Source organism: Bombina bombina, chromosome 6 (genome assembly GCF_027579735.1).
Source record: "Bombina bombina isolate aBomBom1 chromosome 6, aBomBom1.pri, whole genome shotgun sequence".
In the NCBI taxonomy this organism is placed as follows: Eukaryota; Metazoa; Chordata; class Amphibia; order Anura; family Bombinatoridae; genus Bombina; species Bombina bombina.
This window is the reverse complement of record NC_069504.1, coordinates 163,311,730-163,328,190: the sequence shown is the minus strand read 5'-3', so window position 1 is coordinate 163,328,190 and position 16,461 is coordinate 163,311,730. Positions and strand designations below refer to the sequence as shown.

The following is a 16,461-nucleotide window of genomic DNA, read 5'->3' as shown; positions in this document are numbered from 1 at the left end:
TATGGATTTCACCCCACGTTTCAATGGCAGAGTAGCATTCTGAACACCCATCCAGTCGTGAACGAATTGATTAACACCATTTCTGATGCTTTCGTTGTTGCCACTGAAAACATCAATCTCGCTAAGGAACGATATAAAGGTCACTACGACAGAAAACGCTTGCCTTCTCCAAACTACCAGGTGGGGGATTATGTTTGGCTCTCCACTTGTAACCTACGATTGCCATTTCCGACCAAGAAATTGTCCTCTACTTATGTCGGTCCATTCCCGATAGACAACATAGTGAATCCAAATGCCGTAACTCTTTCTCTGCCTGCTCACATGAAGATCCATCCTACGTTTAATGTCTCTCTTCTGAAACCTTATAGAGCTTTGCGTCACCACACCGTCCAGGATCTTCATCTACCTACTCTTCCAGTCCCGCAGAATGTTTGAGGTTCAACAGATCCTTGACTCCCGCATCCACCGCGGGGCTTTGCAGTATTTGATTCATTGGAAGGGTTACCCTGCCTCTGAGGATTCCTGGGAACCTGTTTCTAATTTGTCTGCGCCCCGGCTCCTGGCTCAGTTTCATGGACGGAATCCTGACCGTCCTGGTCCTGATCTCCGTTGTTGATCATTTGGGGGGGGATCCTGTCATATTTCTAGCGGACCTTGTTCTCCATCTATCCTTTGGCCTCTAAATCCTTGCACCTTATATCAAACCATTTCCTCCTTACCCTATAAATGATTACTGCACTCATTCACACCTGCTTGGAATTCTTGTGCCGCCTACTTTCAACTCCTGCTCACAAGCATCTCCCCAAGCTACAGACTGAACGCATCTCTGCAGCTCCTGGCTGTAACAGTTTCGGCTGTGACCGGTAAGTGCCCTACTGCATACTGTCTTACATGAAAGTGCATAACAACCGCAAGGGGCTATTGATAAAAACGGAACTTTTAACCTAAGAACCAAATATGTCCTATGACTAATAGGAAAGGCTTGCAACATTGTGAACAAGGCTCACTAAATATACTTACATCATCAGCAATTTCCTCTGTTACCCTAACTTACATTAGAAAGGGATTAACCCCTCGAATACCGGTTGAATTGTTACAGCGCTGTCTTTTTTAGAGTGTAAACAGCTTCTTGTTACTTTTTGTCTTACCCTTTTATGGTTAGCTGAACTTACTCTGTGCAAAGATATAAAGTCTGCCATCTCAGTTGTTAAGTCAGCATTGCCTAATATTATAAGGAAGGAGAATGTATATACACTGTAGCAATTAGAAACTAAAATCTTCTTGATATACAGTGTTCAACATTCCCCCATTCAAACATATCATTATACCTGCAGTTGTGGTCCTTTTCTTATGAAACTCATTCTTATTACAGGAATACTCACGTAGGCCTGACAATTTTAGACTGTACCGTTATGGTCACGATGTTCTGTTTTTAGTAACTGTTTGCTGATAGCTTTTTAATGTCCAATAGGAATTGACTAATTCTCATAGAATTTGATAAAGTTTTAATACTTTTTTCCTTCTAGTCACAATTAAGACCACCTTTAGCTAGAGGGATTTGGGGCACTTTTTATACATTTTCTGCTTCAGTAATATAGGATTGGAACAGGGTCTGTACACACACACACACACACACACGTACACGCGCGCGCGCACACACACACACACACATATATATATATATATATATATACATATATATATATATATATATATATATATATATATATATATATATACATATATATATTGACAGTTCTCATTAAGTATTTTGCTATGTGCTTTAATTCAGGTGCATTTTTGTTCCTTCTGTAGAAAGGTACCTTAAGGATTAAAGCAAGTATGTTTTTGATAGCCTCATGTCTCTCAGGATGATGCTGTTTATTCATTGCCACAGCTTCTCCTCAAATGTCCCAAGCCTTTATGGTGTCACATGCAGTGTCCTGCGGTTCCTCTCAATCTCCTGGAGGAGTTATTTGCCTGCAGAATTTGCTGCCTAGATATATTTTGCGGTATTTTGGCATTATCTGCTTTTCCTGTTCCAAGGGAAATCACAAGAGGTATTTTAAATAGTAAGGTTTCTGTTCCACCTGCTGCTACACAGGTTGCTCTCTCGCCCCTAAATCTGGTGAGGAGGTTTTGCCGGTAGCTTCTGAGGGTGAAATCTCAGATACGGACAGTATAGTTCCTTTATCTGATGCTGAAGTGGTCTCCTTCAGATGTATGCTTGAATACCTTGTGTACTGTTAAATGAGGTTTTAGCTACTTAGACGACACCAATCCCCCTGTCGTTGTCAACCCTTGGATGTTTTGTAAACTTTATCATTTCTATGATGTTCCTTCCTATGAGAGAGTGTTTCTAGACGTGATATGGAAATTTTCACAGGAATAGGAGAAGCTAGGGATACCTTTCTCCCTGTCTCCCGTCCTTTAAAGGTTTTTCTTGTTGCTGACTCCATTCAAATGCAAGGTGCCTTAAGTAGAAGGGAGCTTTTCTACTATGGCTCAGAGAACCTTGATCCCTATAGAGAATAGCTGCTCCTTTACGGATCCATGGATAAGAAACTGGAGGTTTATTTGATCATCTGGAGCGATGCCTTGTCTAATCTGACTTGCTGTGCTAGGCCACGGGACGTTGTGGCTGAATTTTGATCAGCTGAGAAACCTACCTGTGACTTAGTGGCACAGCCTAGGCCTTATAACACTGCAGGTGCAATATCCAATTTGACCAAGACATGTGACAACTGTGGCCATATTTGGAATATATTTGTTTCCTTCAAGCTTCTGACGTTTCCTTACAAGGGTGAGACCTTGTTTGGACCTGGTCTGGCAGATTTAACCTCTGGCTTTACGGGTCGAAAAGGGGTCTTTTCTACCACACATCGAGTGGAATAGTCTAAAGAAAAGTCTTCCTTTCCCTCTTACTGCAGAGACAGTCCAGTCCTTTGGAGTCCTTCCTATCCTAGTCCATGGGGTGACAATCTAAGATTTCCTCCTGGGGCAGATTTCTCCTTTCTAGAGTATCTGCATTCTTGAACTGGGTTCAGGACCTTCCTCTCTGGGAGTGCTAGTTCCAGTCAGGGAACAGGGTTTAGGTGTTTACCTCGAGTTTCTCAGAGTACAGTCCTTCAAAGTAGTATCCATTTTGATTTAATTAAAGAGGGTCTGTTCATGACGAACATAGACCTGAAGGATGTGTGTCTTCTTGTTCCCATTATCCGGGGAAGTTTGAGATTCGTCATCCTAGAAAGAGACTCTCTTTGGGTCTTGGGGAATTGCAGGTGCCCTCTGGGACAATATATGGTTACGGTGTCATCCTTCCTTCGAGCAATCATTCTTTCAAGACATCTTGTCTTTTCTATGTTCCCATGGATGGGAAGTGAATCTGGGAGAAGAGTTCCCTTGTTTCATCTATAAAGGGTGATTTTTTTTTTTTGGGGGACCTTAATAGATTCTCTATCAAAGGTCAGGCAATTTAAGATTTCTTCCTCTTACCTCTTTCTACAGTCTACTGTTCGGACCACAGCAAGCTCTAGTGGTCCGGTAGATAGCTTAGCCATTTTGTTACTGGAGGATTGGGAGTTTTTTTTTTTTTATCCAGCTGCAGCGGAGTTTCCTTTCATTTTTCAGTGGCTCAATGTATGGAGGTTATTGGTCTGATGGTTCCATGGACATCGTCATCACTTTTCTCGAGTCCATTTGAGAGCTCAGCAGTTATGCATGCTCAGTCAATGGAGCGGTGACCATTCAGATCTTTCTCGAGGATAGATCTAGTTCAGTTTCAAGTGACTTTCCGTGGTGGTTTTCTCAGGAGTATCTGTCTCAAGGCGCACGTTTCCGGAACGTTGCTAGGTGATTGTAACCACGGACGCCAGCCTGCTGGACTGGGGAGCAGTCTGGAACTCATTAAAGGCGCAAGGACTTTGGACTTAAGAGGAGTCTGCTCTCCCCATCCACATCTTGGAGTTGAGAGCGATTTTCAATGCTTTGAGGGCTTGTCCTCGGTTGTCCTTAGCCGGTTTATCAGGTTCCAGTTGGACATTATCACTTCAGTGGCTCGGGGAGGAACTCTGGGTTCCTTGGCTATGAAGGAGGTGGCTTGGTTTATTCAGTGAGCGGCAGCTCACAATTGCTGTCTATCTGCTATCCACATTCCAGGAGTGGACAACTGGGATGCGGACTTCCTGAGCAGAAAGACTTTTCTTTTTAAAGACACGATGAGTCCACGGATTTCATTCTTGTGGGATTTCACCTCCTGGTCAGCAGGAGGAGGCAAATAGCACCACAGCAGAGCTGCTATATATAGCTCCTCCCTTCCCTCCCACTCCAGTCATTCTCTTTGCCTACGTTAGTGATAGGAAGAGGTAAAGTGAGGTGTTAGATTAGATTCTTCAATCAAGAGTTTATTATTTTTAAAGTAGTGCCAGAGTGTGCTACTTTGTTCTAGGGTGTAGCCTAGTCCACATCAGTCTCTGTGGTGTCTTTTAAAGCAATAGGAACTGGTGGGACATAATTCTCACTGCGCCTGCTATACATTTATGCTGCCCTAATCCTGATAGCCTAAGCACATTTAACTCAGGCTTATCTTATTCCACAGGGCTATGGGAGGGAGAGGACCTCTTAAACTTGCTGGACTGTCCTGCTGTCGCACAGCATTCAAGGGTAAGTGCTAACTTTATTATTTCTGGGGACATCATTCTCTCAGAAGAAAGTGAGCACTACTTTTCTGACAAACGCATATCAAGGGCATAAGATAGATTGGGCTCTTAACTGTGATGGGACTGTGATCTCTTCTTGAGGAGAGGTCTATGGCAGCTATTTTATACAGGCATTGGGGCTGGATAGGAGACAGTGTTATTTTACTCCCGGCGGTTTTATCATAAAATATGCCGACCGGGAGAGAGTTTTGTTTTTGCCACGCCCACGATGGGCGGATATTAATGCTGCGCGCCACTTTCTCTGCGCTTGTTTTGTGTCTCACTCGGTCCCCATTTTGATTAGATTCATCTGCGCTTTTGGCCCTTATATGGCAGGTGCTTAGTGCATAGTCTGGCGGATCTTAGTGTTGCGCGCCATGCTTGTAAAGCTCTGAGAGTACTCCCAGCGATTTTAACATTGAACTATAATGACCGGGAGATGGCTCCATTTTTGGGCAACGCCCACGATGGGCGGATCTTATTGCTGCGCGCTACTTTCTCTGTGCTGGTATTGTCACTCATGGCCCCTTTTTGAGTGTTTATTACCATCTGCACAATCTGCCTTAATAGGTTAAGTGCTTAGCGCATAGTTGGGCTTTACTGGAACCGGAGGAACGGTTAGTTTTCCTCCTGCTACATTCCGGATTGTTGCTGCACAAGTAAAGGCTAAATAGTCCTGGTGCAGAGTGGCAGTTTAAGCTGCAATAAAACGATAATTCTAATACGTTCTGCTGTTATATTATATATCTAGCACACAGACACGTATATTAGGACAGATGGGTACTTCAGCATGGTTTAGCTAAGGTGTTGTTAACTTCTACATTGTGTACTATAAGATACCACTATTGTGTAGTCAGTATTGTGGAGACTATCTGACTTCTCAGCTGGGTCAGACGAAGGTGTTAAAAGGGTTTATCTGTGTTGGAAATCCTCACATTCTTATCCTGAATTTTCTGTCATTAAATAAAATGAATGTTACACTTCTACATTTAAAGAGACAGTACCGGTGGTTATGTGTGGAATATAGACATAACACTTGTTTTATACAATTTAAGTATCTGCTTTATATGTGTCAGATTGATTGAGGAGGTGTTCAAAAGATTTTATAACACACATGCAGTGCCCTGCGGTTCCTTACAAACTCCATCTAGAGTTGCTACGCAAAAAACATCACTTCTTTTGTGTCATGGCGATATCTTTTAATAAAGTAATGTTTATTTATAAGTGTCTTTCAGAAGATATATAAAAAAAAAAAGTTAACTTTTAAAGAGACGGTAACGTTTTTTATGTGTTACTTTTTGTTGTGGAATTCCAACTGTTCATTTGTGTAATTCATCATTTGTGATTCAGGATGAATCAAGATGCCCTGCTAGGGGTCCCTCGTTTTTTGGATCGATACCATTGTGGTACTCCCAATCCTTTTCTATTTCTCATTTTTTGAGAGATCTTTAATTTGATAAAGATAGTCTTGTCTAAACCTACTCCTTTCAAGGGCGTATGCTGTCTAGGAAGCATAGTGACGTTGATCAAGATATGCTAAAATTCCTAAAAATTTATAGTCCACATGCAGTGCTCTGCGTTTCCTCTTTTACTCCTTTTGGAGTTATTTTGTATTTGGCAGACGACTGTGTGCATTGCCATTGTTATTAGTGCAGTGGCATATTGGTTTGATGCGCTATCTGAGGCCCTCAGGACTGAGACTTCTCAGGATGAGATCCAGGATAGGATAAAGGCTCTCTAACTTGCAAAGGCCTTTATTTTTGGATGCTTCCCTTCAAGTTATCAAATTGGGAGCAAAGATATCGAGTTTTTCTATCTTGGGCTGCAGAGTCTTATGGTTAAAGCCCTAGTTTGCGGATGTGTCTAAGTCTTCCATTCAAGGGAAAGATTTTGTTTGGACACAATCTGAAGGGAAAGCAGTCCAAGAGAAAGAGAAATAAACAAAAAGGATGACAAAACAATTTTTGTTCCTTTCGTAATTTCAAGAGAAACTCTCCCTCTTTCTCCTCTAAGCAGGAATAGTCCGAACCTACTCGGAGATCCAACCAGTCTTGGAACAAGGGAAAGCAGTCCAAGAAGCCGGCTAGTGATTCCAAGACGGCATAAAGGGTATATCCCGGATCCGGGACCGGATCTTGTAGGGGGCAGACTTTCCTTCTTTGTTCAAAGCCTGGGTTTGGAATGTCCAGGATCTCTGGGCAAAAGATATTGTGTCTCAGGGATACAAGCTGGAGTTCAAGGTTTTTCCTCCCAGAGGCAGATTCCTAATTTTGAGATTATCTGCAGACCAGACGAAAAGAGAGGCATTCTTACATTGTGTAAAAGATCTCCCCGCTCTGAGAGTGATTGTTCCCGTTCCATTTCTGGAACAGGGACTGGGGTTTTATTCCAATCTATTTGTGGTTCCCAAAAAGGAAGGGAACCTTCAGACCAATTCTAGACCTCAAGAACCTAAACAAGTTTCTCAGGGTACCGTCCTTCTAGATGGAAACTATTCGTTCCATCCTACCATTGATCCAAGAGGGTCAATTTATGACGTCACTGGATTTAAAGGATGCATATCTACATGTTCCTATCCACAGAGATCATCAAGAGTTCCTAAGGTTTGCTTTTCTGGACAAACACTTTCAGTTTGTGGCTCTTCCTTTCGGGGTCCTTTCTGGGGTCTTTGCTGGCGGTTCTAAGACCGCGGGGCATTGCGGTGGCGCCTTATCTGGACAATATTCTAATCCAGGCTCCATCTTGTCAACAAGCAAGGTCTCATACCGACATTGTACTATCCTTCCTGAGAACTTTCGGGTGGAAGGTAAATCTGGAAAAGAGTTCCTTAGTTCCAAAGTCAAGGGTGACTTTCTTGGGGACTCTAACCAATTCTATATCTATATGAAGTGAGGAAATCAAAGATGCTTGATACCTGTCAAGTCCTTCAGTCCAATCCTCGGCCGTCAGTAGCCCAGTGTATGGAGGTAATCGGACTGATGGTGGCGGCAATGGACATCATTCCATTTGCTCGGTTTCACCTCAGGCCTCTGCAGTTTAACATGCTCATGCAGTGGAATGGAGATTATGCAAACTTGTCTCCTTGAATAACCCTAGAACAGGAGACAAGGGATTCACTTCAATGGTGGTTGTCTCTGGATCATCTATCCCAGGGAACATGCTTTTGCAGACCATCCTGGGTAATTGTGACTACAAATGCCAGCCTTCTAGGGTGGGGAGCTGTCTGGGGTTCCCTTAAGGCTCAGGGAGTGTGGACTCAGACGGAGTCTGTTCTTCCTATAAACATTCTGGAACTGAGAGCGATCTTCAATGCTCTTCTAGCCTGGCCTCAGTTAGCTTCGGCCCAGTTCATCAGCTTCCAGACGGACAACATAACGACAGAGGCTTACATCGTAAAGGAGGAACGAGGAGTTCCTTAGCGATGACCAAGGTAGCCAAGATAATCCGGTGGGCGGAGGCCCATTCTTGCCATCTGTCAGCGATCCATATCCCAGGGGTGGACAACTGGGAGGTGGACTTTCTGAGCAGACAGACTTTTCATCCAGGAGAGTGGGAACTCCATCCGGAAGTGTTTTCCAACCTGATTCTCAACTGGGGTCGGCTGGAGTTGGATCTCATGGCATCTCATCAGAATGCCAAGCTCCCGAGATACGGGTCGAGGTCCAGGGATCCCCAGGCAGAACTGATAAATGCTCTGGCGGTTTCCTCCATTTGCGCTTCTTCCTCGAGTAATTGCCCGAATCAAACAGGAGAGGGCATCAGTCATCCTCATTGCTCCTGCGTGGCCTCGTAGGATTTGGTATGCAGATCTGGTGAACATGTCATCCCTGTCACCTTGGAGACTTCCGTTGAGGAAGGACCTTCTCATTTAAGGGGCCTTCCTTCACACAAATTTAGTTTCTCTGAAGCTGACTGGAGATTGAACGCTTAATTCTATTCAAGCAGGGGTTTTCTGATTCGGTCATAGAGACCATGATCCAGGCTTGTAGACCTGTGACTAGAAAGATTTACCATAAGATATGGCGTAAATATCTTTATTGGTGTGAATCCAAGGGCTACTCATGGGGTAGAGTTTGGATTCCCAGAATTTTGTTTTTTCTCCAAGAAGGATTGGAGAAGGGTTTTTCCGCAAGTTCCCTAAAGGGTTAGATTTCTGCCTTCTCTATTTTGTTACACAAACGTCTGGCGGATGTTCCAGACGTTCAATCCTTTTCTCAGGCTTTGGTTAGAATCAGGCCTGTGTTTAAACTAATTACTCCTCCATGGAGTCTGAATTTAGTTCTTAAAGTTCTTCAAGGGGCTCCGTTTGAGCCTATGCATTCCTTAGATATTAAGATATTAGATATTACTATCTTGGAAAGTCTTATTTCTTGTTGCCATTTCTTCAGCTCGAAGAGTGTCTGAACTTTCGGCATTACAAAACTAGGGCTGTTGCTTCCTCATGGGCATTCAATAATGAAGCTTCTGTAGAACAGATTTGCAAGGCTGCAATTTGGTCCTCTATTCACACTTTTTAAAAATTTTACAAATTTGATACTTTTGCCTCGGCTGAGGCTGCTTTTGGGAGAAAGGTTCTTCAAGCAGTGGTGCCTTCCGTTTAGGTTCCCTGTCTTGTCTCTCCCTTCATCCGTGTACTCTAGCTTTGGTATTGTATCCCACAAGTAAGGATGAAATCCGTGGACTCATGGTGTCTTTAAAAAGAAAAGAAAATTTATGTTTACCTGATAAATTTGTTTCTTTTTAGACACGATGAGTCCACGGCCCACCCTGTTCTCTGTAACAGGTGATTAATTTTTGTAAACTTCAGACACCTCTGCACCTTGGCTTTTCCTTTCTCTTCCTAACTTTGGTCGAATGACTGGAGTGGGAGGGAAGGGAGGAGCTATATATAGCAGCTCTGCTGTTGTGCTCTTTGCCTCCTCCTGCTGACCAGGAGGGGAAATCCCACAAGTAAGGATGAAATCCGTGGACTCATTGTGTCTAAAAAGAAACAAATTTATCAGGTAAGCATAAATTATTTTTTTTTCATCCCTGGGAGTGGGCTCTCTATCCGGAGGTGTTCTCCATGTTAACCTTCAAATGGGGGGGCCGGAGTTGGATCTGATGGCGTCTCGACAGAACACCAAGCTTCCAAGGTACGGTTCAAGGTTAGATCAGGAGATCTGCTGGCCGCCCTGATAGTTGCTTTGGCGGTTCCTTGGATTTCAGTATAGCATACCTCTTTCCTCTGTTTGCTCTCCTTCCACGAGTCATTGTTCGTATCAAACAGGAGAGAGCATCAGTAATTCTAATAGCTCATGCGTGGCCTCGCAGGAAATGGTATGCAGACCTAGTGAAGATGTCATCTCCACCACCTTGGAGGTTGCTTCTGCGCAAGGACCTTCTACCACAGGGTCCATTCCTTCTTCCAGCTCTAGTTTCTCTGAAGCAGATTGCTTGGAGATTGAATGCTTAGTTCTTTCTAAGTGTGGTTTTTCTGAGTCGGTCTTTGTGACCTTGATTCAGGTTTGGAAGCCTGTTTCTAGAGAAATGTACCATAAGGTACCTTTTATTGGTGTGAATCCAAGGGCTACTCTTGGTGTCAGGTCAGGATTCCTAGGATTTATCCTTCATCCAGGAAGCTCTGGAGAAGGGATTGTTGCACAAACGTCTGGTGGATGTGCCAGATGTTCTATCTTTTTGTCAGGCCCTAGTCAGAATCAGGCCTGTGTAAGTCTGTTGCTCCTACTTGGAGCCTTGACCTTTGTTCTTATAGTTTTGCTGCAGGCTCAGTTTGAGCCTTGCAATCCATAGATATTAAGTTATCTTGGAAGTTTTTTTTTTTTTTTGCTATCTCTTCTGCTCAGAGTTTTGAAACTCTTGGCTTTGCAGTGTGATTCGCCTTATCTTATCCTTCATGCTGATAAGGCTGTTTTTGGTACAAAATTGGATTTTCTTCCTAAAGTGGTTTCAGATAGAAATGTTAATTAGGAAATTGTTGTTCCTTCTCTATGTCCTAATCCTTCTTCTCTTAAGGAACGTTTGTTACACAACCTTGATGTTGTGCATGCTTTGAAATTCTATCTACAGGCGACTAAGGATTTTCGCCAGTCCTCTGCCCTGGTTGTTTGTTTTTCAGGAAAACGTAAGGGTCTGAAAGCTTCTTATACTTTTCTTTCTTTAAGAAGTATACTTCGTTTTGTTTGTGAGACTGCTGGTTAGCAGTCTCCTGAGAGAATTACAGCTCATTCCAGGAGGGCTGTTTCCTTTTTTTGGGCCTTCAACAATGAAGTTACTGTGGCACAGATTAGCAAGACTGCAACTGATTCTTCTTTGTAAAATTTAGAAAAGTTTACAGAGAAATTTGCTATTTTTGCCTCAGCTGAGGCTTCTTTTGGGAGAAAGTTCTTAAAGAGGTGTGCCTTCTGTTTAGGTCTGCCTGTCTTGTCCCTCCCTAGTCATCTATGTCCTCTAGCTTGGGTATTGGTTCCCAACAGTAAATGGCATTGTGGACTCACCATATCTTAGGAAAGAAAACTAAATTTATGCTTACCTGATAAATTTATTTCCGGATATGGTGAGTCCACGACCCCACCAGTTCTATTTAAACAGTTATTTTCGACTAAACGTCAGGCACCTCTACACCTTTTTGTATTTTTCCTTTTTCCATTTCCCTTCGGTCGAATGACTGGGGTTTGTGGGAAGGGAAGTGATACTTGACCGCTTTGCTGTGGTGCTCTTTGCCTCATCCTGCTGGCTAGGAGTGATATTCCCAACAGTAAATGATGACGTTGTGGACTCGCCATATCGGGAAATAAATAAATTTATCAGGTAAGCATATTTTTTTTTTTTCTGTTCAAATTTTTTAGCTTATTTTACATTGTCACACCAGGTGTCCAGTATTCAACCAGGCAAACCAATATTTCAGCATCTTGTCCAGTAAAATCTATGCAAAAATACTGGACTTGACTGACATACATTTTACAGTCCTACAAATATGTCCAAGAAAGAAATATTGTGCATGTACAACTCTCTGTGTTGTTAGCAGCCAGGTAAAGTGTTACTGCTTTGTGTAAGTTATATGGACCCACGTAGGTGAGAAATCTTTACTTTGCTTTTATTTTCAACCTGGGGATGTCAAAACACTATTTGTGTGCTTTAGACAGAGCAGTAAATTAATTTGTGTATTACTGGCATTGAGGAACAGAAATGACTGCTCAGTTGTGTGAAAAATGTATATGTCATGGTCAAAGGTGTGGCATGAGGTAGATCTTTGTGGTTGGGACCATTGTGTGACCCCCACTTGTACCTATTCACCTGTAGGTTGCACAATATTTTTATGGAGGGCAACTGGCAACCCTAGTCACAACAGCACTTGGCAAATATTCCTCAAATGAACAGTGTATATTTTTCTACTAAAATGTATACCAATAGTAAGCAACAAAATAGCGGATATTACATTTTTTTCAATGTTTGTGTCACAAATGATCATTAAATCAATGCAAGTCAGAGCATAAAGCAGGGGCTTGTCAGGTCACGACCCACCAGCCGGGCCATCATGGCCTGGCTGTTGAGAAACCAGCATCTAAAGTATATAGTCTTAACAGCTTTCTGTTTGCCATGCTTTTTGGTTACTTCCTTTTCTTTTTTTGTTTTTTAGAAACCTTTCTGCCATCCAGGACCGGGAAATCTGTTGCTATTCCATTTCCTGTAAAGAAAAAGATAATATTGGTAAGTTACTTTGGGCAGCTACATTTTTTTTTTTTCCATTTTTTTTTTATGTTTTCCCCTGATTTTACAATTTACATATCCGGGTTGATAAAGCACAATTTATGTAAGGGACGGACCCTTCTGTTACCTTGTTCTTTCTCTCTACTCAAGCCCTTTTCAAAATGTAGCTCTCAGTCTTTGATACGTGCGCTTATCTTCATCTAATTGATCTGTGAATGCTATTTGTGAGTTACTATTAGCAAGCACACTGTTGCTATTCAATGACTGAAGAATACCTAGGGTTTATGTAACACTTACTAGTGTGTGCTTACCAATGGTTTCATAGACTTTTTTTTTTTTTTCTCTTTCTTACTATCTTATTCTATAAAGCAAATTTTTATTAGATTGGCATTTTTTTCTACAGCATATTGATTTGTGACGTATTCTAATTTAAAGGGACAGTCTACCATAGAATTGTTATTGTTTTAAAATATAGATAATCCCTTTATTACCCATTCCCCAGTTTTGCATAACCAACACAGTTATATTAATGTACTTTTTACTTCTGTGATTATCTTGTATCTAGGAACCTTCTTCCAGCCCCCTGATCACATGACTGTGACTGTTTATTATCTATTGACTTGCATTTAGCATTGTTTTGTGCTAAATCTTAAATAACCCCCTGTGCCTTAACACAGTGTTATCTATATGGCCCACGTGTACTTTCTGTCTCTTTGTGTTGAAAAGAGATTTAAAAAGCCTGTGATAAGAGGCAGCCCTCAAAGGCTTAGAAATTAGCCTACCTATGTTTAGCTTAAACTAAGAATACCAAGAGAAAAAAGCAAATTTGATGATAAAAGTAAATTGGAAAGTTGATTAAAATTAAAAGTACTATCTGAATAATGAAAGTTTAATTTATACTAGACTGTCCCTTTAAAAACAAAAGTGAATCAAATAGTATCGGACTAAATATCAATATAAGGACCCTTTTTAACTTTGTTTGTTTTATATATATATATTTTCAGACATTACATTGCAGTGGCTTATTCAGCATTCCAAATCCAGGCACTACTGAAGAGGCACTTTGGGATCTTCTTTCCCGGTCTAAGTTGATTTATGCCTATTGTATACTGGCAGAAATGGGAATGAAGCAAATCACTACCAGGATTCACTGTTCACTTGATGCGGTTCATGCAAGCTTCAACTGCCGATTTTGTCCTTTTCATTAAGAGTCAGAAATGTGGTTTGTTGACTATGCTCTGCATTGCAGGCCCTTTCAGCACTTCTGGAACTTTATGACATGGAAATAATATTGAAATACCTATTCAGCTGTATTTAATGCATGTGCAAAATCAGTCCTATACAAATGACCTTATGTTTATGTGGATCAATGCCTTTTGGACAACTTATGAGTTTAAGCAAGGGGTTTTGTTTCCTTCAAATTAAAAAAAAAAATGCCTTAAATGTGAACTCTGTACCGATTTTCCTTTTTTTGTATATAATATGAAGAATTGTTACCATCTAAGCAGAGCATGATTCCCGCTTACCAGGCTCATATTCTTTATTTTGTATGGTAATGATTTGTTGCAATATATATATAGGTATGATAAATGGGTTGTGTTAATACCAGATTAAGGCTATTTGTATTTGCCTTGAATTCTTTTAGTTTGCTGTATATTAGAAAAAAATATTCATCAGGGTTGCCTTAAATGTATTACTTGTATACTGTTGTTTGTCTACCAAAGTTATCATAACATTTATACTTGCAGTATATTACGAACAATCAAAAGTTGAGTTCTGCATTTTTACATGTTTTAAAGTGACAGTTAAAAATAATATATTGCATGTAAAATCTCATGCTTAAATTATATATAATCGCTTGTTTACCATATGCAAATCTCATCATTTTGAGACCGTGCTAATCTGTTAAGATCACTAGCATTACTGATTTTATCCTATTATATATTTACTGGCATCAACTCCTATTAGGGACTGTTGGTACATGTTTCTAATGCTTATGAATGTAATTTTACTCATTTTTATTTCCATACAACACATTTAACACCAGTTGATGAATATCTTGCAAGAGAAAGATTGCGTGTGGGAAAAGTTTGTATTTTCTTCTTTGACCTTTTTTCTTCTCTTTTCCTTTTCTTAAAGGGGCACACATGTAAATATAATGATGACCTTATTGTGCAGTATTCACACAACTGAACAGGGTTTTGGGGCACTCACCTTTTCTGAAGCTGTTTTTATCCAGATTTTGAACATCCAAAATTGCCACAATTTCCCTTTTTGATAGCCTGCAATTTAGTTGTTTTTATATATATATATATATATATATATATATATATATATATATATATATATATATATATATATATATATATATATATATACATATATATATATATACATATATATATATATACATACATACAGCATCTCAGTGCTGTTTGTAAATCATAATCCCAAACCCCATTAACTGTACAGTAGGGAAATGTAAGTGCAACAAAACCCTTATTTGTGCACAGTGATATCAGCATAGTATATTTACTTTCCCTTTAAAATCCATTTCAGAACAATAAATGCAAAGCCCCCAATATGCAAGTTAACATAGTAAGTCTAGAACCAAATCAATTTAATCCCCAATATATTTTACCATTTTATGGATAAAGCAGATTCTGGGTATAGTTCCATAAATGTAAACCAGACAAACAAATATGCCCAAGAAATATCAGTCTTCCATGCTGAAGGGCAGATCTTGCTTCAGCGTAAATAGAATTTATTATTGTTGTATTTCAATATTTAATGTTTTGCAGTACTTTTGTAGTATACGTTGTGCCTATTAGCTAATTGCTTTATAGAAATATTTCCCCAAGGCACAAAACAAACTTTTGTACAGTTATTACAGAATGGCCTAAATTCTGCATAATTTATAATATCTAGTACATTTTAATGAAAGCTTTTTTTTTTTTTTTTTCTTCAAGCTGAAACAGCAGCATAGAAAAAAACTTGTCTCGTTAAATATACCATCTTTCTTTTTACCTTCTTTGTTTGTTTTTTCCTAAACTGTTTTGATTTTATTAAAGCATCTGGGTATTTTTGGTTAAAAACTTGCACTTGCCAACTGGTGGTTATTTTTGTTACGTTTATATTATGTGGGATCCTATGCATAATGTTTCCATATTTTACAAAACAGGTAATTGTATGTAGATCCAGAGGATAAAAGAAAAATAAGACGCTGTATGAAAAGACAAAACCGACATGTTTTTATGAACAGCACAAAACTATTTATTCATAATTATTGTCCTGGTGGTAGTCCATTAATAATAAAAACAAGTTACACAAATATTATTTTTTAATGAAATGTATACAAAAATGATGGCCTTATTGTGGGACAGGTAATCTGTTTGTAGCATATTCCACTTCACGTTGTCAGCTTTCCAAATGTAAGATTTTGTTTTTCTATGCATAAGTGTATGTAAAACATTGCAATAAAAAGGAAGAGAGAGAAAACCAAATGTTTAGTTTGTTTTGTGCTTTGGACATACTTTAATTAATTAACCAAATTTTGTTATGTTTATCAAAGATGAGCAATTATACTCAATCATAAAAAAAAAAATAAAAAAAAAATTGAAAGCAGTTCAGATTTATATAAAAATTTGCGTAAGATGTGTGTTTGTGTGAAACAGGTGTGAAACATGAAACCTAATTTTCTTTTGCATGATGTACCGAGTCCACGGATTCATCCTTACTTGTGGGATATTATCCTTCCTAACAGGAAGTGGCAAAGAGAGCACCACAGCTGAGCTGTCTATATAGCTCCCCCCTTAACTCCACCCTCCAGTCATTCTCTTTGCCGGCTCTAAGTAGGAAGGGTAAAGTGAAAGAGGTGTTAAGCTGTTAGTTTTATTTTATCTACAATCAAAAGTTTATTTTTAAATGGTACCGGTGTTGTACTATTTACTCTCAGGCAGGACATAGATGAAGATTTCTGCCTGGAGGATTATGATCTTAGCATTTGTAACTAAGGTCCTCTGCTGTTCCTACAGAAGCTGAAGAGTACAGGAAA

General features: G+C 40.0%; 1 protein-coding gene across 1 annotated transcript in view; it reads left to right on the top strand.

Moving 5' to 3' along the window:
- Nucleotides 1-15,910, top strand: part of LOC128662736 (ADP-ribosylation factor-like protein 8B-A) — a 168,914-nt gene extending 153,004 nt beyond the window's left edge. Inside the window, exons 6-7 of the mRNA XM_053716654.1 lie at nucleotides 12,337-12,407; nucleotides 13,412-15,910. Coding sequence (XP_053572629.1) covers nucleotides 12,337-12,407; nucleotides 13,412-13,461 — 121 coding nt within the window. The 3' untranslated portion in view covers nucleotides 13,462-15,910. The remainder of the gene's footprint in view (nucleotides 1-12,336; nucleotides 12,408-13,411) is intronic.
- The last annotated feature ends 551 nt before the right edge of the window (nucleotides 15,911-16,461 follow it).